The sequence below is a fragment of the Cucurbita pepo genome, chromosome 7 (genome assembly GCF_057944985.1).
Source record: "Cucurbita pepo subsp. pepo isolate OVF chromosome 7, ASM5794498v1, whole genome shotgun sequence".
Taxonomy (NCBI): domain Eukaryota; kingdom Viridiplantae; phylum Streptophyta; class Magnoliopsida; order Cucurbitales; family Cucurbitaceae; genus Cucurbita; species Cucurbita pepo.
Genome location: NC_141804.1, coordinates 85,981 through 109,259, shown reverse-complemented (window position 1 = coordinate 109,259; position 23,279 = coordinate 85,981). Strand labels below are relative to the sequence as shown.

The 23,279-nt window shown below is 37.9% G+C and overlaps 6 protein-coding genes across 14 annotated transcripts; 1 reads left to right on the top strand and 5 right to left on the bottom strand.

The window, feature by feature from the left end:
- Positions 1-139: 139 nt before the first annotated feature.
- Positions 140-3,913, bottom strand: LOC111798323 (protein CLAVATA3 INSENSITIVE RECEPTOR KINASE 1). Its single transcript, XM_023681389.2, has 11 exons — positions 3,390-3,913; positions 3,165-3,297; positions 3,008-3,079; positions 2,704-2,847; positions 2,546-2,617; positions 2,382-2,441; positions 2,201-2,289; positions 1,989-2,132; positions 1,481-1,822; positions 793-1,184; positions 140-606 (listed from the first exon to the last, which is right to left on the bottom strand). The coding sequence occupies exons 1-11, from the start codon at positions 3,493-3,495 to the stop codon at positions 286-288; spliced, it is 1,875 nt and encodes a 624-aa protein (XP_023537157.1). The 5' UTR covers positions 3,496-3,913; the 3' UTR covers positions 140-285.
- Positions 3,914-5,275: 1,362 nt separating this feature from the next.
- Positions 5,276-9,615, bottom strand: LOC111798324 (ATP-citrate synthase alpha chain protein 1). Of its 2 annotated transcripts, none has more exons than XM_087125718.1 (13): positions 9,456-9,615; positions 9,134-9,242; positions 8,388-8,564; positions 8,098-8,259; positions 7,885-7,965; positions 7,593-7,644; positions 7,203-7,317; positions 7,025-7,106; positions 6,362-6,457; positions 6,162-6,263; positions 5,897-6,013; positions 5,686-5,802; positions 5,276-5,588 (listed from the first exon to the last, which is right to left on the bottom strand). In XM_087125718.1, the coding sequence occupies exons 2-13, from the start codon at positions 9,230-9,232 to the stop codon at positions 5,517-5,519; spliced, it is 1,272 nt and encodes a 423-aa protein (XP_086981844.1). In that variant the 5' UTR covers positions 9,233-9,242; positions 9,456-9,615; the 3' UTR covers positions 5,276-5,516. The 2 variants fall into 2 exon arrangements, with proteins under 2 accessions (XP_086981844.1, XP_086981845.1); XM_087125719.1 differs by having other exon boundaries at positions 9,381-9,500.
- An 846-nt stretch (positions 9,616-10,461) lies between these two features.
- On the bottom strand, positions 10,462-14,499 carry LOC111798325 (uncharacterized). 3 transcript variants are annotated; one of them, XM_087125796.1, is made up of 9 exons: positions 14,297-14,499; positions 13,658-14,012; positions 13,148-13,181; positions 11,863-12,090; positions 11,578-11,667; positions 11,375-11,440; positions 11,201-11,292; positions 11,053-11,100; positions 10,462-10,969 (listed from the first exon to the last, which is right to left on the bottom strand). In XM_087125796.1, exons 2-9 carry the CDS (start codon positions 13,978-13,980, stop codon positions 10,852-10,854), a joined length of 999 nt encoding a protein of 332 aa, XP_086981922.1. In that variant the 5' UTR covers positions 13,981-14,012; positions 14,297-14,499; the 3' UTR covers positions 10,462-10,851. The 3 variants fall into 3 exon arrangements, with proteins under 3 accessions (XP_086981922.1, XP_086981923.1, XP_086981921.1); XM_087125797.1 differs by having other exon boundaries at positions 13,658-14,009; XM_087125795.1 differs by lacking the exon at positions 14,297-14,499 and having other exon boundaries at positions 13,658-14,290.
- Positions 14,500-15,332: 833 nt separating this feature from the next.
- On the bottom strand, positions 15,333-16,302 carry LOC111799040 (uncharacterized). The gene is made up of 4 exons (XM_023682427.2): positions 16,059-16,302; positions 15,839-15,944; positions 15,668-15,745; positions 15,333-15,521 (listed from the first exon to the last, which is right to left on the bottom strand). Exons 1-4 carry the CDS (start codon positions 16,122-16,124, stop codon positions 15,463-15,465), a joined length of 309 nt encoding a protein of 102 aa, XP_023538195.1. The 5' UTR covers positions 16,125-16,302; the 3' UTR covers positions 15,333-15,462.
- Positions 16,303-18,042: 1,740 nt separating this feature from the next.
- LOC111798129 (DNA-directed RNA polymerases I, II, and III subunit RPABC5) lies at positions 18,043-19,131 on the bottom strand. Its single transcript, XM_023681107.2, has 4 exons — positions 18,976-19,131; positions 18,744-18,802; positions 18,559-18,653; positions 18,043-18,455 (listed from the first exon to the last, which is right to left on the bottom strand). The coding sequence occupies exons 1-4, from the start codon at positions 19,009-19,011 to the stop codon at positions 18,430-18,432; spliced, it is 216 nt and encodes a 71-aa protein (XP_023536875.2). The 5' UTR covers positions 19,012-19,131; the 3' UTR covers positions 18,043-18,429.
- Positions 19,132-19,458: 327 nt separating this feature from the next.
- LOC111798097 (putative BOI-related E3 ubiquitin-protein ligase 3) lies at positions 19,459-22,493 on the top strand. Of its 6 annotated transcripts, none has more exons than XM_087125344.1 (4): positions 19,696-19,836; positions 20,748-20,927; positions 21,100-21,461; positions 21,896-22,493. In XM_087125344.1, exons 2-4 carry the CDS (start codon positions 20,822-20,824, stop codon positions 22,445-22,447), a joined length of 1,020 nt encoding a protein of 339 aa, XP_086981470.1. In that variant the 5' UTR covers positions 19,696-19,836; positions 20,748-20,821; the 3' UTR covers positions 22,448-22,493. The 6 variants fall into 6 exon arrangements, with proteins under 6 accessions (XP_023536831.2, XP_086981470.1, XP_086981472.1 ...); XM_087125346.1 differs by having other exon boundaries at positions 19,700-20,147; XM_087125345.1 differs by having other exon boundaries at positions 19,700-20,290.
- The last annotated feature ends 786 nt before the right edge of the window (positions 22,494-23,279 follow it).

Below are 23,279 nucleotides of genomic sequence, written 5' to 3'. Positions count from 1 at the left end.
CTAATGGTGGAGACAAAAGTGGAGTTGTTAAGGTTGAGGGTGTTGGTTTCTATTTTCGAACGGTTTCCAAAACGGAAACGAGGGAAACGTGTACAGCGAAGAACTGCTATCCCTACACCTCACCTCCTCAGATCTCATCTACATTCAAAAAACCAAACACCATGCATTACTCTTCCTCCTCTTGTTTTCTTTTTACACAAGAATTACACACCAACACTATCAACGCCAACCCATCACATTTTTTCTACGCAACACCGAATTACACAAGAAAGGAAATGAAGGCTGTCATCTGGGGCCTGAAAGCTCCATCGCTTCTACAATCAGAGAAGATTCTTCTATATAGTCTGAGTACCGTTGAGGGGGATTCTCGCACGCTCGCTGGTATCTTGGCGCATCTATGTGCTGCGACGCTTCCCATTTCTCAGCTAACCCATCGCCTTCCAACATTTTTAATACTTCAGACATTTTGGGTCGGTGAGAAGGATTGAATTGAGTGCATAACAGGGCCACCTGGACCATTTCCTCCAACTCAACTCTGTCGAACTTACCTCTTAGATCCTTATCCACCATCACATTCACCTTTCCTTCCTCATGCAACTTCTTCACCTGCATTTTTCCAAGAAAAACAACAAGTGAATTCTCCACCACCAAACATGAAACTTTCTAGTACTAATATATATATATATATTAATCCATTGAAATGGAGGAATGAATTGTCTACACACATTTCCCTTGAACTCGTTGATCTAGTATCAGTATGTTATAACGAGGACATGCTAGAGAAGTCATTACCCAATCGAGCATCACGCCTTTCTGGTTTGCTCCTCGACCAAAATCCAGAGCCTTTTGACCAGTAATTAATTCCAAAAGCAATATTCCAAACCCAAAAACATCAGTCTTTTCTGATGATTGTCCTGTTGATAAGTACTCTGGAGCAATATGGCCAACCGTGCCACGCACTGCTGTAGTCACATGAGAATCTCTGTGATCCAGAAGTTTGGCCAACCCAAAGTCTCCAACTACGGCCTCGAAATCTTCATCAAGGAGAATGTTGGCAGCTTTTACATCACGATGGATGATTTTAGGGTCACACTGCTCGTGCAAGTACACCAATCCTCTAGCTGTGCCCAAGGCTATTCTCTTTCTCATTGCCCAATCTAGAGCCGGCTGCCCATGGATATGATCTGATAAACAAAGGATTGAGAATTATGACACGCCTCACACTTATCGTTTACTAGTTGGTATTACTATGAAACTAGCATGCATTAAAAATCCAAGTAAACAATCTCAAGTTATATGGAACCAAATGAACATTTAATATCTTGTTTTGTTAAACCAGATGCATTTGATAGGCAACACTTTATGCTAAATTAAAAAACTAAAAACAATACTCAATTAGGATGACCATTGCACACTATTAACGTGCATACGGTACTAATATGTTTGCAATCAGGTACTAATATGTTTGCAATCAAAATACCTCTTAGACGAGATCCAACGCTTCCATTGGGCATGAAAGGGTAAACCAGAAGTCTTTCACTCTCAGTAGAACAGAAGCCAAAAAGCTTGAGAAGATTTCGATGCACAGCTAAACTTATCATCTCAACTTCAGTCTGAAATTGGATCTCCCCACCAGCGGTGTTATAATCCTTCAACCTTTTAACCGCTACCAGAGTCCCATCATTTAAGCATCCCTTGTACACAATTCCAAACCCACCTCTTCCCAAGATATTCTTTGAGTTGAAATGATCAGTTGCTGCCCGAAGTTCCTTGAATGTGTACCTTCTCAAATGACCCAAACGTACCTCTGGGTCATATTGATCTGTTCCATTAATGTTATATTAGTCCAATAACACTTGTCAAACGTATTACACGAGAAGCATACAAGATCATAAAACTCCTTCCTACTGAATAATATATTACTTAATCCCTCACAAAGAAAAATGCCATGAATGAGCAAGGGGAAAGAGTATATAGACAAAACTTACCATTTACATCAAAGAAAATCTGCTGGTTGTGTCTGTATCTCCACCAGACAAGTAGTCCAATAAGGACTAATACAATAAAAGCAGCACTAAAACTTGCCCCAAAAGCAATTGCCTTGCGGTGGCTCTTACCAAATCCCAAATTTCCTGAGAAGAAATACCCCGAGCAATCAAAAACCTATGTTACGCAACAAATCAAAACAAAAGAATTATACCTTCTAGAGCATCTGGGGCAAACAAAAACGGCTCCGGAAAGATGGAAGAACAGTTGTTTGGACCACAGATCAGAGGGTTACCAACAATTCTGAATAAAGAAACAGTAGATAAGGCTTTTGGGATTCTTTAACTCAATTAAGATGGCATGTATTTGTAAATACGAGTAAGAAAATGACTCACTTGAATGTTCTTGCTGATATTTTGGGCAAGGAGCCACTCAAGTTGTTGTATGAAAGGTCCCTATAAGTTCAACTAAAAGCTTGAGAATATATTTCTTCCTAATTGTATGAATGGGATTTGTCCACGAATAGAAAAGTGGTATATAGAGGTAAGAGTGAGCATACACGAGTGTGAGACCTTCAACTTTGGATAGAGAGTCAGGACAAGGTCCAGTTAGGCTGTTGTTATTTAGTCGCCTGCCTTGCTCAAAAAAGTAATGTGCAGTTGACAAAGGTCAGAGTGAATCCTGAACGCATAGAAAGATAAAGCTTACAAAACTTACAAATAGTTGAGCTTGTTTAAGTCCCCAAGGGAACTGGGTATTTGGCCACTAAATACATTATTGGAGAGATCAAGAGTGTGGAGGTTCTCTAACTTTCCAATGGATGCAGGAATTGGCCCCGAAATGTCATTGTTCTGAAGCAGCCTACATGTATTTGTGATAGCACAGGGAATTATTCTGATTAGATAGATACTATAGGGGAAGTATTGTAGAACTTCAACCAACATTGAAAAGGAGAAATGCTGGAAGTGAGTAATCAAAGAGCATAAAGCAGGAGGATTGTAAGAAGAATGGAGAGGCTTACACTGATTCTAACTTGGTGAGGTTTCCAATCCCCGGCGATAAGAGTCCTGACAAACTCTGGCTGGGTAGCCCCCTGTTTATAAAATTGAAAAGAAACAATCCGAAATTAGTAAATTGAAGTTTGAGGAAGAAGGAGATAAGGGATTAAGAATACTTACAGAACAGAAACGTATCCATCTGGAGAACATGTAACCATTCTCCAGCTACAAGGATCCACTGAATTAGAGTCCCAATTCTCCAAAACATTGTGGGGGTCTATCAAATCATTTTTGATGGCCATCAAAGCCACGACTGTAAAAGAATAAGAGAAGAATGAGAAATTAGAATTCGGAAATAGAAAAGAGTAGAATGAAGAAAGAAAATGGAGGAAGGAAGGGAGAAACCTTCGTAGTTGACACCAGAAGGGGAGAGGGTAGCAGAAGCAAGATGGAGGAGTGGAAAAAGAGTAAAAACGGCATGGCATAAGAAGAAACAGAGTTCCAGTTCCATAACTAAAAATTCAGTCCATCTGGTACCATGGATGAAGGGTTAGCAGAGAAGGCAATCTCCAGAGAGATCTGAGAGGGGAGAATGGGGAAGGGATTGAAGAAGCATGGGGATGATGTTGAGTAGAGTTGAGGGTCCGCAGGAAGGAAGGAAGGAAGGAAGGAAGGAAGGAAGCAAACAGTGGATTGGGTTTGAGGGTTTGAGGGTTAGAGGGGAAAGAAGGGAAGGGATATATTATATTGGGGGTTCATCAGAAAGAAAGAAGGAAGAAGGAAGAATGTGAGTGTCTCTGCGTCTCTCTCTCTGCGGCTCTGCGTCTCTCTCTGCGTCTCTCTCTGCGTCTCTGGGTCTTGCCTTTGCCACTTCACGTGCTCCCTTTCCCCTTCCCCTTCTCTTTCTTCTCCAATTTTCAAAATATTACACTCTTTTTTCTTTTTATTTTTGTTGGAGAAAGTTAAAAGAGTTAAAAGGGGGAATATATTGGGAGAGGGCCCACACTACAGCTATCGACATGGCCTGTAGAGAGGGAATGGAATGGGGTAGCTACTAACATGACACTGCCCTCACCCATGCCTTTGTCTCCTTCGACTTATTTATTTATTTTTTATTTTCTATGTATATGAAAAAAGAAAAAACCATTTGTTACCTTGCCTTACTCTGTGGTGGGGTCTGTGCTCACGGGCTTCTTTTATCAACTGTAAAAAAAAAAAAAAAAAAAAAAAACAAAAGGGGAGGAGAGAGATTTAAGGATTTTGTTGTACTGAGTTTAGTTATATAATCAAAATGCAATTTGGCAAATGATTCTACCATTTTGAATATCTTCTGTTTGTATGGCATAATGTAATGAGCACATGATGTTAAATAAATTTGTAAAATTAGGTTGTAAACGGAAAACAAATCATATTTTATATTAAATAAATTTGTAAGCTTGAGGTACTTAAATGTGATATAGAATCCCGAAGCATGTGGTATTTTTGTCGCATTGGGAAAATTGAATATGCTCAGCTTTTTTCATAAACAATTCATCTACTTTAGATATTTAATACTAATAATTAAAAGAAAACAAAATTCCGAATTTGTTTACCCGAGAGAGTCGTAACACGAAGTCCGGCGCGCTTCAGTCTGAGCTGCTTTGGGAAAATCACAATTCCGCGGAATAATATGCTTATAAGCGCTGCACCTCCAGGTTTTTCTTTTCTTTTTTTCTTTTTTTTTTTGAGTTTACCGCTTCCGCTTACATCCAAATTATCAATTAACTTTTTTTTTTTTTAATTATGAATGGATATGTAATTATTATTACTTAGAGGGGGAAGTGGAATAAATAAAGATAATAGAAGCACTGAATAGTTGGTTCTTATGTATTATGCAATGCAATGATTGTCGAGTTGAGGGGAAAGCTTTTGATGAGTTACCACTTTTGGTTTCTCTTTCTCCTTATCAATATTATTATCACTTTTCTTTTTTGTTTCTTCATCATTGGTCCACCATCTTCCAACATTGATGCGCCCCACCAATGATCTTCTGCGCCGCATCCTTACGCCTTTCCCTTTCCCTTTCCCTTTCCCTTTCCCTTTCCCTTTGCTTGGTTTCAAGTGTTTTTTGCAACTGGGGCTCCCCATACTGTTACTACTGTATTGGGTACTACAACTGGGAAACTTAGTTTGCCCGGCCCGGGCTTGTTCATCAATAAAAGCCCAACTTCCAAAGCACCTACCTATTTTTTTCTGTTTTAATAAACGAATACTAATCATAATTAACCCTATTAGTTACATGCATGAGGATATGTTCAAGTATAAATATATTAGAATATGCAACATCCAAAAATAATTCAAATTAATTGCTGACCATTACATTCACCCTTATCCACTCAAAAGTTTCTGCTCACAAATTGTTTTATTGAAAATCTGAAGGAACTATCACCACAAATTGGATTGGTTGAAGGCAAAGAAAACTACAAATTGATAATAATATAACAGATTTCTATGGCAGACATGCTCGACGCGATGGTGTATCCTGAAACTGTCTTATGCAGCTGCCCTAATGCACTCAATTGCCTGCTTGCATATACCAGTCATGGTTGCCTCTGGCCCATAAACCTATATATTAGAAACCAAGGTTTCTCAATACCAGCTTTTATGCAGATCTTTTAACACTATGAACTTACTTATATTATAATTTAATCCTCAACATTACCTCAATTGGAACTCCAAGTTCTTCTCCCAGTGTCCGCATCTTGGCAAGACCTCTCTGGTAGTTGGGGCCACCTCTCCTCACATAAATGTTCATCCTAGCCGCTTTCAGCCTTGATTCCTGAATCATAAGAACGTTATGTAAATACCAATCATTAGTATACCCAATGAACCGAGAGAATGAGTTCCCTAAACCAGAACAGGGGTTGCCTCACCTTTTCCTTCAACGCCCGAATTATGCCATTAAATGTAGCAGCAACATCAGTAAAGTTCGCTATCCCACCTCCAATCACAAGTGCTCTCTTTTGACCATCGGGGTCTGCAGTCGCGCACTGCAGAAAACAAAAGTGAAAGCCTCAACTTCTTCATTCAATATACAGAAGCAGATGTTGAATTAAAATTCAAGCATGTCCACACACTCAAGATTGCAATTCAACATGGCAATTGATTTATGCATGATTAACTTGGAACAATGCTTACATCAATAACAACTCTGGCATACTGCAACACCTCCTCCTCATTAGGTGCTCCGCTATATTCTGCATAGTTTCCAAGCTCAGAGGCATAACCAAGATCTCCAACCTATAGAAAAAAGAGAACTTCAATCAATAAACCAAAACAACAAAATTGAAAGATGAATCTCGACAGTCAAGTATTGGAGTGGACAAACAGAAGCACACCGTGTCAGCATAAATGACACTTGCACCACCCCCAGCCACCATGGTCCAAATTCGTCCCTTGGGGTTCAAAACCGTGAATTTCAAAGACGCACTTGTCTACATAGAAGAAAATAAGAACAGTTGCTTCAATTAGTTTAGAACAAAAAATTCCCCAAATAGATTAGATCCATCGTATGAAGTAAACTGAAATGGTATTTCAGAAAACTCGGTGATTAATGAAATGAAATTAGTTTAACCTGCTCACATAAGCATTGGAGTACCAAACTTGCGAGGGCATACAAACCTTAAAAAAGCACAATAAGCGAAAAGCTTATTTTGCACATGCTTTATAAAACAACTAAAGTAGAATACAGACTCACATACAAGAATAAGAAAATCAGGCTCAATATGTATTACAAAAGTGCAAAAATATTCAAGCCGTCATACTTAGTGCTTGCAAATCCTGAAGACTTGAACTATAATAAGAACATATACTGACAACTGGTAATAACAAAACTGAAAATGCCCAAATATCATTACCCCTTCACCCAATAAAAGATTTCCAAATACAAAGAAACATCTTCAATGAATTTCCAGAACAAATGAATATAGTCGTCTAGGGGAGGAATTGTTAAAGGAGAACATTTAGAAATATGGAGAAATATTAACAGATAGGTGTACTACCTTTTCATCTAGGCCATGGATAAAGCTTTCAGTAGGACTCATAACCCTACCAAATGGCATTGGAAATTCAATACCTCCCCACCTACAAGGTCAAAAACATATTAAAAAAATATTAGGCAAGTACTTGATGCACAAACAATGGATGAAATTTAATTATAACCAAGAGTGTCAGTCATACTTCTTGAAGTTCTTGAAAGCAGCAGTATCATCGAGTTCACCTCTCATATCCAGAGGATAGGGCTTCCCATCAACAATGGCAAAAGGATTCATTTCCAAGAAAGTAAAGTCCAGATCTGTTTCACATGAAATTGATATCAACTATATGAGGTAGAAAATCAACTATGGAATTAAATCTACTCTAACCTAACTGCATAAACTTTTAGGTCTGGACTTCTGGACTCTAGTCATAATTCAACATGATAACAAGACAAGACAAAAAAAAAAAAAAAAAAAAAAAAAAAATCCTAACAACAATATTGAAATATATCAAATACTAACCTACCAATTTCAGTTTTTGATACCAACAATAGTTTAACAATTAAGTTCACACCCCAAACAAACAACATACCTTGGAATAGGGTATAAACTGCCCTGATGAACTCCTCAATCTCTCCCTTGATCTGGATTGAAGAACAAATTTATGTCAACTATCTGGTCTGCAAATGAGTATCTTGACTTTCCATGACAAAATAACCATTTCAGATAAATAAGCTTCAAACGAAAATAGTATAACCATGGTTTTTAGCAGATTTTAAGCTTTCACAAATTATGTAGACAACAGTTTTATATGATATTTATATATTAGTATCAACAAAGAAATAACAGTCCAAAAATCAATTTCAATCGATGTAAAGTTACACCTCCAAAGGAAGGGTTGCCACCAACTCAGCGCATATTTCTGAAGTGAGAGACACTCCTGTGGGGATAAATATGGTTTTAACCTGAATAAAACAGAGTATTATTGAAACTTAGTCAAATTTGGGAGGTGATAGAAATCAAACAGGAAGAGTAATCCACTAACGAACACTTATATTCAAAATATTGTTATTAAAATGGTTCAACAGCAACAATACCTTATCCCAGTTCTCTTCAATTTCAATTCCTCCACACTCCGAGAAGCTAATGCTGCACCCAAGCCTCTCTGAGACAATATTAAGATAGTATTCTTCACTGTGCGGAATGAAGGGTTCCACAATAAATGTTGTGATGGGTCCCTTACATCCACCCATTGATACCTGATTATGAAAGAGAAAAACACAGTAAAAGGATCACTAAGCAAGAGGAGGAAATGAAATGTGATTGACAGAAAACAAACAATAATCATGAGCAGATAGCTTAGAAAGACAAGGAAATAAAACAACACCTCTTTGCCAAGGCGCTCTTTGACAAATGCAGCAACCTGAGCCAGATCAAGATTTAAGGCAACTAGACCACTTTTCCCACGTTTTCCAAACAACATGTCGGGCTTCACGACCAATTTTGATGACGAAAGCCAAGGTTCCCTCTCAACAAGCTCATTGAAATCAGTTGATTCAGTGACCTGTGCCAGATTTTAGTTAGTACAAAATCAACTACGTCCTGAAAGGGGGAAAATATGAGACAAAATCATGTCTATTCATGATTTTGATTCTATCGTCAGCAAAGCCAGGGGTGGCAACATCAGACTAGATCTGATAGAATGATATTTAAGAAGACGACTTATAAAAACGAATCCAAGCACTCAAACTGGTAAGTTGCACTCACGTCGGCCAAGATTGCGGATGTTGAGAGGAAATTTTCAGGCCGGGAAAAGGAAAAACAATGAACCACAGACAATATTAAAATTTAAAAAGGGGAGAAAAGAGTATGGTGCGGGTAATTTGAACTATTGTCGGACGCAGTACCCAGAAAAACGAAAAATGGAGAGGTAGTGAAACTCAATAAACCGAAACTCATATAAAGAATACAGAAAGAAGAAGGAGGAGGAGATGGTTCTTGAGTGAATGACTAGTTTCAAGTGAAGAGGATCCTTGAACAGGCAATAATGTGAAGAAGATGTCAAGGAATGAAAAATGTAGGAACAAGATTTCTAGAATTTGAGGTTTAGAAAAAGAATGAAAGAACACTCACTTGAGCTGATTGGATGGGCAGTTCTCTGCCAGAGATCCTTTTGAAGTGCTCCTTCAACAATCTCTTCGAATCGAACTCTCTGATCTTCTTGCGAGCCATTTCTCAAATCCTGCAGTGACTCAAAAAGAAGGCCATCAGAACAATGTACTCCGACTCGCACATTTCAAAGGTAGAATAAGGGAATCTTTAACAGAGTTCCATATTCGTAATCAAAGTCAAAAGGAAAAGACGACAGAGACGCACTCACAGATCCAGAAAAGTTGGTTGCAGAGAAATGAAGCTGAAATGCAGATTGAAAAGAAAAAAGAGAAGAACAAATCACCTTTTGGATGAGAAGCAGAAGAAGGATCAGACAGAGTCGCGGAATGTAATTTACTGCACAGTTTTTGCTTTCTAACGACCCTCGTATTTGTAGTTGGAGAAAAATAAAAAAAATAAAAGATTCTCAAAAGTTTTTAGCAATAAAAAATTAAATAAATAATAGGGTAATCTTGTTGGCTTGAAACGGCGGGAATCTGAAGTCGTTGAATGCGAGGGACAATGAGAGAGAGAGAGAGAGAGAGGAAGCATAAATAAATAATAGATTTTTATTTTATTTTTCTTTAATAATTTAATAACAAAAATATTGAGGATATCTATTTTGCAACCCACGATGATGCTCCTCCGTTTCGTGGAAGTAGGTCCCCCGACTAGAGCGTGAAGCACGTGCACCTTCTCGTGTTTTTTTATTATTATTATTATTATTATTAGGTTAAATAGCATTTATTATAGTACTTGACGCAGGGTTGGATGGGAGGGTATGCACTACAAAAATGATTTTTTTAATTACAAAAAAAAAAAAAAAAAAAAAGAAAAAAAAAAAAAACCATATTCAAATCATTATCATTTTTTTCTATTTGTAGTGTCATGGTCGTGCAAAAAGAATAATCTCATCCTTTTATAAAATATACATGTATATAGGTAAATGAAACGTGAAGATATTAAAATAAAAGAAAAATAATATAGGCATTGCCTGCAAGTAAGTTTAGTAGAGGGAGGCCCGTGAATACAAAATTGGAGAGGATCTTCAACAAATCCACGACCAGGAGGGGTTGGCGTCTAAGATAGGAAACAATTAAATTAAATTAAATTAAATTAAATTAAATTAAATATATGGTTTTAGGAACGGGTAAACTCATTCACCTTACTTATATAATCTTAATTCATGATAATGATTGTCGCTTAACACCTAAAATTGGTGCCCAATCAAATATGTTGTTTTTCTTTCATGACATAAGTTGTTTTAAATTCACGTATTAAAAAATAAAACAACGAGCAACGCATGAAAATTAAAGAAAAAAAGCATATATCTGGCATTGGTTGTATCAGGTCTAAAACTAAATGGGATAATTAATTGTTCTACTCATAAGGCTCCAACCACTAATGTACTCGATGTATAATAGAAGTTGGAGAAGTGACTCTTAACTGAAAAAGAATAATAATGAATAATAATCGGAAGAAGATGCAAGAACTTGATAATGGTGTTATTATAAGCTTACAAAAACTTGCACCCTCCACTGTTTGAGCATTGCTAAAGAGTATGGGGTGCTCCATTCGTTTCCACGCCTGTGTTTTTTTGCACTTCATCATCATCTTAACATTTACGTCCTCCACACTCTAGATTTTGAAACAAACAGATGGGGCTCTGGGAAGCGCAGCATCATCATTACATAAGCGCATCAGCCACGTCCCTGAAATGACTGCGGGAACAATTTTGGCAACAGATACTGCTTCATTTTGAACACTAGAGCAAAAACTCCAAAACAAGGGATATTCATCAACCCAACCCCAGCATACCTGCAAAAGGAATGACCATAACCCATTGGAAATTCAAAAAAACAAGAAACATTCGAGTAGGTGCCACACATTCATATACTTACCATATGGGAGCGGTTGGGGGTGACAAGTCAAGAAATGGATAGGGCCACCTGCAAACAACCACAGCTTCAAATAAATCCAACAATCTCATTCATATGTTCAATCTAAACTATTTGCAGGAAGTTATGTTAGAGCGGAGTGGAAGGTTACGGCATAGAAACACAGGCATGGAGGATCCATTGAAAAATGACGTATGTCCCTGTCCACAGTACAAAATATCCAATCCGAAAGAATGGATATCGCTGCAGTTCAAAGCAACCTCAGATCATTGCCCATACTCAAACAGAACACCAGAAGAGAAGACTAAGGAGAATTCGAACTTACCAAACCATTCAAAATTGATTCGCCAAGAAGACAAACAGCATTTACCGAGTGCATCGTTACAACGAACTGTGGCCAAATAGTGAACACATCACAACTTCAATCAAACAAAACAAAAGGCACCCCCTCCCACTCTAAAATAAGCATAGTATATGACTTTATATTTATCTAGATACAGAGGTGGGACAAAAAAAACAAATACTTACAAAACTTAGCCCACGACTTCGAGATAGAAGATATGGATAAAGAATCGTCCAAAATACGATGTCTGTAAGTACCACAGCACCTGCGGATACCTATGAAAAGAAAACGAAGTGAGAATCTTCAGGACACCCACTTTGTATTTTCTATACTATAAAATGATAACGTAAGTCCAATATGTAATAGGAAGGTCAAATTAATAGTGTATAAGAGACTTCGCCAACCCGTGCAGATCCATTGGATTGCGACAAAAAAGCTGTTTCTGCTAAGTCTTAGGAGGAAAACAATACCTGAAAAATAATTTGACATGCATATCCCCCCACACCAGCAGCTTTGCGAGTATGAAAATCTTCACTGGAGTTCGAACATTTGGCTGTATTGGACGCGTTGGGGCTGCCCTCATTAAGTGCCGGGGGCACGTAATTGCCTCGTTCTGCATCTAAACTCGTATGCTCAGTTGAGCTGCTATTATTATTACCTTTTCTGCAACAACCATAAATCGAGAATGAAGTTGCAAGCTGCAAGATAGCAATATTTGAGCTTAGTTAATAATTTACAGATAATGGAAAACTAAACCATGAAAATTTAATAAAAATTCATTGAATGTTAGGTAGGTTTGGTAGTAGTCCTCGTTATGTTGAGGATTGTTGGGAGGGAGTCTCACGTTGGCTAATTAAAGGGATGATCATGGGTTTATAAGTAAGGAATACTATCTTCACTGGTATGAAGCATTTTGGGGAAACAAAAAACAAATTCATAAGAGCTTATGCTCAAAGTGGTCAATATCATACCATTGTGGAGAGTCGTGGTTCCTAACATGGTATTAGAGTCATGCCCTTAGCTTAGCCATGTCAGTAAAATTCTCAAATGTCGAACAAAGGGTGTACTTTGTTTGAAGGCTCTAGAGAAAGGAGTCAAACCTCAATTAAGGGAGGGAATTCGAGAGCTCCATAGGTTTCAGGAGAGGCTAACCTTGAAAGTGAAGTCAAAAGTAAATCAAGTGTCAAACAAATGGTGTACTTTGTTCGAAGGCTCCAGAGAAAGGAGTCGAACCTCAGTTAAGGGGAGCCTGTTCGAGGGCTCCATAGGCCTCAGGAGAGGCTCTATAGTATACTTTGTTCGAGGGGAGGATTGTTGAGGATTGTTGGGAGAGAGTCCCACGTTGGCTAAGTATGGGGATGATCATGGGTTTATAAGTAAGAAATACTATCTCCATTGGTATGAGGCCTTTTGGAGAAATAAAAAAATAAAGTCATGAGAGCTTATGCTCAAAGTGGATAATATCATACCGTTGTGGAGAGTCGTGGTTTCTAGCAGGTTACCTAGTCCTTAAAAGCCAATGATTACAAAATTTCACTTATAAGTAGATGATGCAACATATATCAAACGTTGGATCACAATTTTTCTTTTAGGACACCAAATGCGGACAAATTTTCATGACTACTTTCCAAGTCCAATGCACATAACATATTTATATACACCATCCTGCTTTGTGTCTACCAAATGTCAGCTAAGTATAACAACCAGGTTATCAAGCAAACATGTAGATGTGGGTTTTGAAGTTATAAAGCATACCCCAAAGTAGAGCGTGACCAATGTGAATGTCCACCTGCACGAAATAAATATGTTAATCTGAGGTTTAACTTCAATTTTCTAAAGATGTTTAATTTGTTAAATATGAGCTGAGACAAGTAAGTTGGTTATCATGCAGAGTCAACTACATAAGTTTGCAACCTCTCTGTCAATGTAGGAGACATCTCAGAAAGATACCATCTTCTTAAATATATTGATATAAGATGAGAAAGTGTTTTACCCCCATCTTGCACGAACTAATATAAGGCAAGAGTGAAATAAAGGGTACGTGACCTGATCAGGAAATATTTATAGTTTTTAACACTAGATATCTAAGAAGAACTAGAAAATATCAGATGCAAGGACTTGCGATCAAATGGACAACAACAAACAGGTTACTATTGAACAGTCGGGCACTGATCCAAATCCCCACAATGTAAGTGTTTCTAGATTTGAACCAGAAATTAAACCATCAAAAGCCTAGCATTACCAAGCTTGAGAAACATGACTTACTGAGTATAAAATAGAAAAATGCGGCCTCCTTTAACAATAGTTTCGCTTAAAATCAATGCGAAAAGCACAGAAAAAGCAAGCGTTCTGTAAGCTAGCAGCCAAGCAGGATGAATTGGTTTGAGACACGGCTGCCAAAGTTCATCCTCATACAATGACCCAACTGAATCTTGTGAGTGGTCAGTTGATCCAGGTTTGCGTCTTTTGGAACCTTCATATTTCCATATTAATAGGGCTGCCACAAGCATAAAGGTTGATAGAAACAAAGCACACACAAAGAATCTCCAGTTCAACCAATAACTTAAAGTATTGGTTTCAGTAGTCATGACAGGCGTCCAGTAATGGTCTGATAATCCTGCTAAGAAACTCATGACGAGTCAATCGTGAATTTTCGTTACAATGATGGTAGCTATCTTTGGAAATATAATCTAAACTTGAAGGGAACTGTAAAATGAAGGGTCCAAACAGAAAGAAAAAAAAAATCAGAGGATGTGAAGAAGAATGAATGATAGATGAGAGGTGCAGCGATATGGGGAAAGGGGGAAATTCTGAAATTCCTAAAATTAGATTGGTCGAATCGAAAGGGAGGCGATCAACATGTAAAAGAAAAGCAAGAAGAAGAGCGCGTAATTGGAAGCTTACTTAATTGCGGTCTGCAACTGAAACTCCGGAAAAAGAAGATGCTTTGCTTCCTCCGATGGTTTGAAAGCAAGGAGAGTGAATATGGTTTAAACAGAGAAAATGTGTCCGGAGGTGGGAATGCAAGACGGGCCGTTCCTTGTTCCTTCTCTTACGCGCCGCGGAATCCCCCGCGGAAGGAGAAGATTCTGTGGAGGGTCAATCAAATCTTTTCTTTTTTTAGGAAATGTTCTGGACACTTCTGCGCTGCCACGTCTACGCCATAAATTATATAAAAAAAACAATTTTTTTTTTTTTTTTTTTTTTTTAATTTTATAAAATTATCCAAATCGTATAAAAACAACTCATGCAAAAAAATCCGCAACCTTGGCGAGACAGTCGGCGGGCGTGTGTCGGTAAGTGGGTGTGGAGAAATGTGGATGGTTTATTTTCTTGAAGACTCAAAAAGGTACAATATAATATACCACGCCAAATAGTACGGAAGGCCGCCACAAACATTGATGCATCGAAGATCATTCATGAATTTATAGATAATGAGTACTATCTCCCGACCTTTTAGGAAAAAAAAAAAAAAAAAAACATGAGAATCTATATTCTATTGTGGAGGTTAGGATGAAGCTCGGTGAGGATTGAGTCTACTTTAAGGTAGAGAAGCAGTGATTAGCTTGTTAATTAAGTGGTTGACATTTACTAGCTGTGTTGCCATGATTGAGGTTCCTACGGTTTCATATTGCTTGGTTTTGTTTGTTTTGCGGCTGGCTGTTCGAATAGTGTCTGCTATTATTGTTCGATACGTTATGCAGTTGTGTATGAGTTTTATGTTGAAGCTTGTAAAACAAGTTTGGGATTTTAAAGCCTCTTCCTTCAGTTTTTTCCTGGAGATTATGAACGAGTGTGAGCACTGATTTTAGCAGGGAAAATGGTCGAGCATTTTGATACCTGATAATTCCAAAACAATATGGTACATTGTAGTGGTTGGTGTTACGATGAAAACAAATTTTCAGCGAATAATGGATCAAATTATATTATAAAGAAAGCATCCATCAAATTATAAACTTGGATAATTGATATAATATTAAAGACTATTATTAGTTCCCCTGGACTCATACTCGATATGTAGAAACAAGGAAAATAAATTAATCAGCATATTACAGACTGCATATTATCCCTCATCTCCAGTGACGTTGTCTTCTCCTCGTTATTGTAGGAGCACTCCTCCTGAATTTGGCTGTAAATAGGTGCAAATTTAAGATCACATAAAATTGAGTCTAAACATTTTAGCCATTTGAGATGGACCCACTTAGTACCGCGTGCGTATGAGAAAAGAGTAGAGAGCAATCACTAAATGATATGCAATCAGAAAAAGGGTCGTACCCAGGAATGGCTTGGGAGGAATAGTACGCAAATATGCACGGAAAAATTCAGTGTTCTCTTTCTGAAGCTCTTTCCACACTGCAACCACAACCCAATAGCTTAGATTGAAGCTGAGAGAGTGATCTGAAAATACATAACAAAAGGGTATGTTATTTTGTTCAAAGTGAGGACCTGTGAGTGTTATGAGAGGGCGAATGTTTGCATGGCGAGCCAGGGCCTTGACGCACTCATCTCGGCTCATATGAAGCAGCAAGCATCTCTCTATCAGATGTTGGATCTGAAGAGTTACATACCAATAAATTAAACATCACTAAAATGCAAGGATTTATATATATGTATATGCAATGTAGTGTGCACATTTGTGAAAGGGGGAGGGAGAGAGAGGCAGTACCATCCGGATATAGGCATGGGGGTGGCAGTGAAAACAAGGAAGAAAGTGGTGGGCGTTAGGGTGCATAATGTCTCCGTTCACTCAAAAAATGAGGTAGCCAGAATGGGACAAAACCAATAGGATATGAAAGTACATATACAGGGAAAAGAAGGAAATGTTTGATGATCAATACACAGAGAGAAACAGAATGCGAAGAGAACAAAAGGGTTCAGAAGATATTTGCGGGGTTTTTTTTTTTTTTTTTTTTTTTTTTTTTTTGTTATAGGGAAAGAAGAATAAGAAGAGAGAAAATGTTATCCACAGATATCTGAGTGAAGGGCCAAAACAGGACAAGCAATCCACACGAAAGCTACTCCTCGTCTCCTACCAGATAAGAGAGATGGACGGATGGGTATTGCTTGCAACTTCTTTGTTTTTTTGGTTTGTTTCTTTAGTCACTGATTTTGACAAACAATCTCTCTAACTCCTTCGGCCTCAATTACTTAAACAAGCCCATCTTTGAATTCTCATCACTGCTAACAAATCATATATATTCCTTATCTACTGTTTTCATTTTTCAGTATTCATCCTTCCTTATCTTACAGAGAGAGTGTCACATTGAGAGAGAGGGTAGCTGCTCCATTAATAACAATAGTGATTGCAAAAGCAATACTGTTATGGTTCATTTAAAAGGGGGTGTTAGGTGGTTGAATTGTGACCTTACGATGGATGAGTTTTTAGTGTATACTCATTCACCACGTTGTCTCCTAATTTAGCATATACATGAAATGGAATGGAACGGACCGTTGAAGGTTGGGGGTGATTTCCTTAGGATAATCATCATGCTAAGGAGTTGGTATTGACACAATCCAATTTTAACATTTTCAGCCCAAATTTTTGAAGTGAGGGAACATTAACCCAAATCCTCGGGAGAAGAATTCTTTTGGGCAAAAGACACTTTTTGGCTCTAAAATTTAGAGGTCTGTTAAAGCTTTCAAGTTTGGTCTGTTTAGGAAATAACTTTTATAGTCATTGGACTCTTAGTTCAACCATACAAAACAATGGTGACTGTGTATCGATGAGTTAGGCAATATATTAATTTTTTTTTTCAAAATTGTTCATGACAGATTTGCCATGAAGGCACCTGTCCCAAGGCACTAGTCCCACGTTGGTTAGGGAGGAAAACAAACCACCGTTTATAAAGATGTGGAAACCTTTCCCGCAGATGCGTTTTAGAGCCTAGAAGGAAGCCCGAAAGGGAAAGAAAGATGTGGAAACCTTTCCCGCAGATGCGTTTTAGAGCCTAGAAGGAAGCCCGAAAGGGAAAGCCCAAAGAAAACAATATCTGCTAGCGATGGGCCTGGGTCGTTACAGTACCACTCCAAAAAAGCCCTCAAGCTACATGGACCAGAATGGTGTCACCACCACTCAGCTAGTGCCAAGCCACATAACCCTCCCCCTTCGTAGCAAAGAAGAAGAAGAAGAAAAGACGGCATTATATGCAGTATTTGGCCGACCACGAATTTGTTAACTTTCTTAAGTTCAAACCTTTTGGGAAGATTTCAAATACCATATTTGATTGAGAAGGTCCTCATCGACCTCAGTCTCCACATTACCAAACAAGTTGTACCTCGATGTGCAGGTCTAGATCTACATGACTTTAAGAATCCAAACGAAAAGCAGACAATTACATTTCCAATGGGTGAAGTTAGGAACAAAGGAGATGCCTTCAATCTAGACGAAGACTAGGAAGCTTTCAAAAAAGTGATCAGCGAAAAGAGAAACTAGTTCATTGGTAGTGAAGTCTAGAGACCAATTGAATTCATCCTTGGTAAAGGAAACTATCAGACAGAATACTGTAGGACTAAATCGACAATCTCTTTTCATTTCTAAACATTCTGAGAAACATGATACAGATCAAAGAACTAAGGCTTTTAGGTTTTTGTCCAATGACTGGTCACATTCATTAAACAACATAGAGAAACCAAAAACCATTTAGAACAACTGACGCAACATAAACATCTGACGATTATATTAATAGGATTGTAGATGCAACAATGCAGTTAGAGACAGCATACTACAAAGCCAGTTAAGCGAACGCCAGCATACCTAACTAGTAACTAGTAACCACACATTTCTAAAGACTAACTTTGACATGGATAAGTACATGGTTCTGAAAAATAACTCCTAAAAGTAGTAAACACTTGAAGATTAAATAGTTGGGTTCGTATAATCAACAAGTGAACAAACTGGGACACCAAGATATAGCTTAACTCGAGTAGTCCTGCACTGAATCTTCCTAAAGTTCTTCTTTTCTCTTAACTTGACTCAGACACCATAAAACGTCAATACTGACTGCTGCACATGAATAAGCATATAACTTCTCCCCCGCCTAACTGGTATCAGACTTATCCAGGGCTGAAACAGAAAGCAATTTTAGTGTAAATAGATTGAATTCAGCAATCTAACAACTCAAACGTGAGATTTCAGAAAGGAAGGGAGAGAGAGAGAGAGAGTTTACTATTGTAATTAAGAAGCTTCTCAATAAGGTCAACATGAGTCATGAGCATTCGCCTACAGCAGTAACGAACCAAACCCAGTGCATCAAGTGCATCCCTAATATAAGAAAAATATACATTAGCATCTCAATAGCAAGGTGAAAGGATTACGGGAAAAAAATTGAAGAAACAAGGGGTCCTTCCTCACCCTTCGGAATAGTCAGCCTGTAGAAGATCGAGGTAATGATCCCATTTGTTTCCAATCACCTGAAAAAATATAAACCATGTCGCTTTAAGAGCTGAGACAAACCGAAGCATATGTACATACGACGATACATAGAAGACAGAAAAAGAAAATCAATTCTCAGAAGCGACTTCCACATAGAAGCGTAAGTAGAAGACATGTTAGGTGAAATTGAAGATGATTCTGGATGGCTTACCTTTCCGCAAGTGAAGCAACGCACTGGGATGATCATTGTCGCTTCCTGCGCTAGTCTCCGGTTGGTTCCGACGCTACCTCACCCGCAGTTTGACGTTCTACTTTGTAGGGCTCTGGAAGGGTTTTCCTAATTCTCAACTTTTTAAATATGTATTTTTATTTTGGGCTTTAATTCTCAAAGTTTAGTTGGATTTGTGGTCCCCCTCTGAATCAGTAGAGCGTGACATAAATGTAATTGAATTGCGTAAAGAAAGATGGTTTTATGGAATGTTTGGTATTGTATGTTTGGTATTGTATGTTTGGTATTGTATGTTTGGTATTGTATTGTGAATATATTTTGAATACCTTTGTGAAGCCACGTGTTAGGCGTTGCATTCAATATCCTTCCTTGGTCGATGGATTTGAAGAGGACAAAATATGGTGAAAATAATTGGGAAAAAGGAAAGAAAGATGAAAATAATAAAGAAAGAAGGAAAAAAAAAAGGAACGGAAATCGGTTTGCGTAACCACTACCACCGATTCATTCATTTCATTCTAATCAATTTTCCACTCCCACCGCACTACCTCCCTACAATTTCTCTCCTCTCCATATCTCCTCCTATAATTCATCATCTTCTTCTTCTTCTTCATCTGTTTCTTCTTCTTCTTCTTCATCTGTTTCTTCTTCTTCTTCTTCATCTGTTTCTTCCTCCTCGGTTAAACCCTCCTCCTCCTCCTCCTCCTCCTCCTCCTCCTCCTCCCTCTTTATATTTCTACATCTTTTCAAGGTATTCTATTTTCCCAATTATTGCCATAAATCTGTGCGGATTCTTGTATGCCAGGATCTGGACATCATATCTCATACTCTTGACTTCTTCTTCAGGTAACCTCTATCCATGCCTTTTACTTTCTGTTTGCATCCTTCTTCAACTCCTGCCTCTTCCTGTTCCTAATCACATTTCTGCCTCATCATCTCAACTCCACCTTTTTCTTTCTCAAATTGCTACATCGTCCCTTCCTTTCTTACATAATCTCCTTTTCATCTTCATTATGCGATTCCGGTCAAGCTTGTTCATCAATCTCCCTTTCTTGTCTGATTTAGACAACCTCGCGCTTCAGATACACTCAACTTTATATATCTTCCCATTCCATGCTTGTATGCCTATCCCTGTTGATGTTCTTCTCTATCTGGATGTGGGTTTTAGATACAACTCCTGGGATTTTCTTCTGCTCTGATGTCCTTCTAGTGTCATGTCTCAAATTCGTGCTTGCACTGAATTTGATGTTTATGTTTGACTTTCTGCTATCAATCTTTTTTAAGGAAACCATGATGATGGGTAGTTTCTCGCATCCCGTTTTCACCTGGATAGATTGTAATTCTAAGTAAATGTTATGGATTGCTGGATTTTGGAAGATCATTGATATCCCAATATTGTAGATTCATATACTCAATTAAGTGAAGTCATGGATTATTTTACCCAGTGTTGCAATAGGATATGTTGAACCTGTAAGACCACTGTTGTTATATTATATTCGGGATGACTTCGATGGAAAACCTTATGTGACAATGCCAAGTTTGTTTGTGAACTTATGGAATTTTTGCAAATTGATTGATTCAATCCTCTTATTTTGTCCGTTGTTTTTCAATTAACCCCATCATCCCCCGAGTTAAAATAATCTGAAATTGAAGCGGTTCAATGTCTACGCAATGTTTCATTGTTATTGTCCTTTTCCTTCCTTATCATTTATTCTATCGCTGAAATCTGTTATTAAAACCACTGCCCCCTTTTGCAGGCAGTGAACCCTCCGTACTATCGGTATTTTAAACTTCACATCATCTGAAGTTCATCACTTCTGTTCTGGAGAAAATGTTGGGTGGCGACAATGGCAATGCCATGCTTCCCGTTTTCCTAGATGAAAATCGAACTCAATATCAAACTAATGCTTCTGGTCAGCTGCAGTTATTTGGAAATCGTTAGTTGTTTTTCTGTTTCCAAGAAATCTGATTTCAACTTATTGCGACCAAAAAAAAAAAAAAAAAAGTATTTGAATTGCAATACAAGTCTGATCAGATCGTGGACTATTGATCAGAACTATTGTGCTTTAGTTGTCTCGTCTCTCATAGAATTCATGATTTATATTGTAGTGCCCGTAAGCTGTGGAATTGAGCCTGTAAATTATTTTGGAAACGAGCAAATGGCTCATATGCTTCGCCCTAACAAAAGAAGTAGGGAAATAGAAGATTTCTCAAGACAGCAGAAGCTTCAGATTTCCTTAGATTATAATGCTTGTCAAGATGATGCTGATCGTCCAGCAAGCATTATAAACCCAAATGCTGTATCAACAGGTTTAAGGCTATCGTATGATGATGATGAGCACAACTCCTCTGTTACCACTGCAAGTGGAAGCATGACAGCTGCACCTTCTATCATATTTTCTCTTGGCGATAATCTCAGGATCGAGATTGATAGACAAAAGGAAGAACTGGATCAATATATTAAAATTCAGGTACTTCACTTTCTCCTCTTCTGGATATTTTTACAAGAGTGCATGCTGCATCGGAATAAAACTAAAATAATTTAGGTTAATTACAGGTTTAGTCCCTGAATTCAGCTCCCAAATTTTTAAAAGTGTCTAATAAGCCCCTCCACTTTCAATTGTGTGTCTAATAAGTTCCTGAACCTTCAATATTGTGTCACAATTTAAATTAATTGTTCTATTAGATATAAATTTGAAAGTTTGAAGATTAAATTTTGTAACATTTTTTAAGTTTAGAGGCTGTCACCAATCATTTATGATGATGTGTTTCTGGTCAAAGTCTATTTAGTTCATGAAATTTGGATTTCTCTTTATAGCATTCACTCCCGGGGTGCTCAAACCCATCAATGTGGTTTGATTCGATTGCATCTGATGTACATTTTTTTTATCTGTCTAACTAACAGGAAGAACATTTGGCAAAGGGCATTAGGGAGATGAAGCAAAGACATATGGCTTCATTTGTTAATGCGATCGAGAAAGGCATTGGAAAGAAACTACATGAAAAGGATGTAGAAATTGAGAACATGAACTGTAAAAATAGGGAACTAGTGGAGAGAATAAAGCAGGTTGGCACTGAAGCCCAGAATTGGCAGTGCAGAGCGAAGTACAATGAATCAGTCGTAAACGTCCTGAAAAGCAACCTTCAGCACGTTATCTCACAGGGTGCGGACCAAGCGAAGGAAGGATTTGGAGACAGTGAAGTGGATGATGCTGCTTCACACGTTGATTCAAACAATTACCTTAGTGTTCCAGGTGGAACTATGAGATCCTCAACCAGGAATTTAGCAGGTTTCAAGGAGCGCATGATCTGCAGAGCATGCAAGGCAAAAGAGGTTTCCATCCTACTGATGCCTTGTAGACATTTATGTTTGTGCAAAGATTGCAATGGACTTGTAAGTGTCTGTCCTGTCTGTCAGTTGATCAAAACGGCTGGTATCCAAGTGTACTTGTCCTAAATTATAATCTTACCAAAGAGGAAAATAAAATCTTTATCCTTGTGTATGTGTGATATATACCTGCATTTTCCCCTTAAATTTAGTTTAATTGGTTGATAGATTCATTATTTGCTTCTGTCGGTATAAGTTCTTAAGACGATCTTTTGAAGCGATCTTTTGAAGAGGGGTTTCGTGTACTCTTTATTATCAGGTAAATTGTTCCATCCACCTTTTTGGAGGAATAATATCTAGTGCAACAGAAAACAATTAGTTGGGAGAAAACCGTGAGTTTGCTTGCAATCCATGAATTGGAAGTGCAACCCAATAATCATAGATGTGATAGAACAAAATTACTTTTCAAGATTCATTAGTTACTCTCATGTTTTTAACATAAAATATAGCCCACGCTTGGTTTATCTTGGACGCTAAGCCGCACCATCTTCAAATCAAGTTCAAAACTCACCCATTCCTCGTGCTCATTTCTCCAATGTGTTGTTGGATAACTCTCCACGCCTCCTCCCTTGAGATCACCGAATCTTGATCCCAGTGGAAGATGGATGGAGCGGAGCAAAAAGAAAACTACCTATTATGATCTCACAGCCACCTCTCTTCTCACAAACTAGTCTAGAATTTTCAAAGAAGTCGTACTCTATTTAGTTTTAATAATTGAACCACCAAAAAAAGAAGGTATCTTATTAATATAAGTTAATTAATATCATTTTGTTGTGGTATGGTTCATTCATGTCTCTCCTAATTTAAAAAGTACACATGTTGAATTAATTCAAGTTTCAATATTTTGGTGGTTCACAAATTAGGAAAATATTGAAAAGAGGTGAACCTAATGACAAGGAGT

What these genes read in the sequence shown, in the direction of transcription:
- LOC111798097 (XM_087125344.1), top strand. Translation starts at nt 20,822, where the DNA reads ATGTTGGGTGGCGACAATGGCAATGCCATGCTTCCCGTTTTCCTAGAT. An exon ending in GCTGCAGTTATTTGGAAATC is followed by an intron (nt 20,928 to 21,099) that starts GTTAGTTGTTTT and finishes TTTATATTGTAG; the next exon opens with TGCCCGTAAGCTGTGGAATT. An exon ending in ATCAATATATTAAAATTCAG is followed by an intron (nt 21,462 to 21,895) that starts GTACTTCACTTT and finishes TCTAACTAACAG; the next exon opens with GAAGAACATTTGGCAAAGGG.
- LOC111798129 (XM_023681107.2), bottom strand. Translation starts at nt 19,011, where the DNA reads ATGATCATCCCAGTGCGTTGCTTCACTTGCGGAAAG. An exon ending in GTTGCTTCACTTGCGGAAAG is followed by an intron (nt 18,803 to 18,975) that starts GTAAGCCATCCA and finishes ATATTTTTTCAG; the next exon opens with GTGATTGGAAACAAATGGGA. An exon ending in CAGGCTGACTATTCCGAAGG is followed by an intron (nt 18,654 to 18,743) that starts GTGAGGAAGGAC and finishes TTCTTATATTAG; the next exon opens with GGATGCACTTGATGCACTGG.
- LOC111799040 (XM_023682427.2), bottom strand. Translation starts at nt 16,124, where the DNA reads ATGCACCCTAACGCCCACCACTTTCTTCCTTGTTTTCACTGCCACCCC. An exon ending in CCCATGCCTATATCCGGATG is followed by an intron (nt 15,945 to 16,058) that starts GTACTGCCTCTC and finishes GTAACTCTTCAG; the next exon opens with ATCCAACATCTGATAGAGAG. An exon ending in CCCTCTCATAACACTCACAG is followed by an intron (nt 15,746 to 15,838) that starts GTCCTCACTTTG and finishes TTGTGGTTGCAG; the next exon opens with TGTGGAAAGAGCTTCAGAAA.
- LOC111798323 (XM_023681389.2), bottom strand. Translation starts at nt 3,495, where the DNA reads ATGGAACTGGAACTCTGTTTCTTCTTATGCCATGCCGTTTTTACTCTT. An exon ending in CTCACCAAGTTAGAATCAGT is followed by an intron (nt 2,848 to 3,007) that starts GTAAGCCTCTCC and finishes AAATACATGTAG; the next exon opens with GCTGCTTCAGAACAATGACA. An exon ending in ATATCAGCAAGAACATTCAA is followed by an intron (nt 2,290 to 2,381) that starts GTGAGTCATTTT and finishes TTCTTTATTCAG; the next exon opens with AATTGTTGGTAACCCTCTGA.
- LOC111798325 (XM_087125795.1), bottom strand. Translation starts at nt 14,025, where the DNA reads ATGAGTTTCTTAGCAGGATTATCAGACCATTACTGGACGCCTGTCATG. An exon ending in GAAGTCGTGGGCTAAGTTTT is followed by an intron (nt 11,441 to 11,577) that starts GTAAGTATTTGT and finishes ATTTGGCCACAG; the next exon opens with TTCGTTGTAACGATGCACTC. An exon ending in CATGCCTGTGTTTCTATGCC is followed by an intron (nt 11,101 to 11,200) that starts GTAACCTTCCAC and finishes GGTTGTTTGCAG; the next exon opens with GTGGCCCTATCCATTTCTTG.
- LOC111798324 (XM_087125718.1), bottom strand. Translation starts at nt 9,232, where the DNA reads ATGGCTCGCAAGAAGATCAGAGAGTTCGATTCGAAGAGATTGTTGAAG. An exon ending in TGCCCATCCAATCAGCTCAA is followed by an intron (nt 8,565 to 9,133) that starts GTGAGTGTTCTT and finishes AATCTGGCACAG; the next exon opens with GTCACTGAATCAACTGATTT. An exon ending in TGGCAACCCTTCCTTTGGAG is followed by an intron (nt 7,645 to 7,884) that starts GTGTAACTTTAC and finishes TCTTCAATCCAG; the next exon opens with ATCAAGGGAGAGATTGAGGA.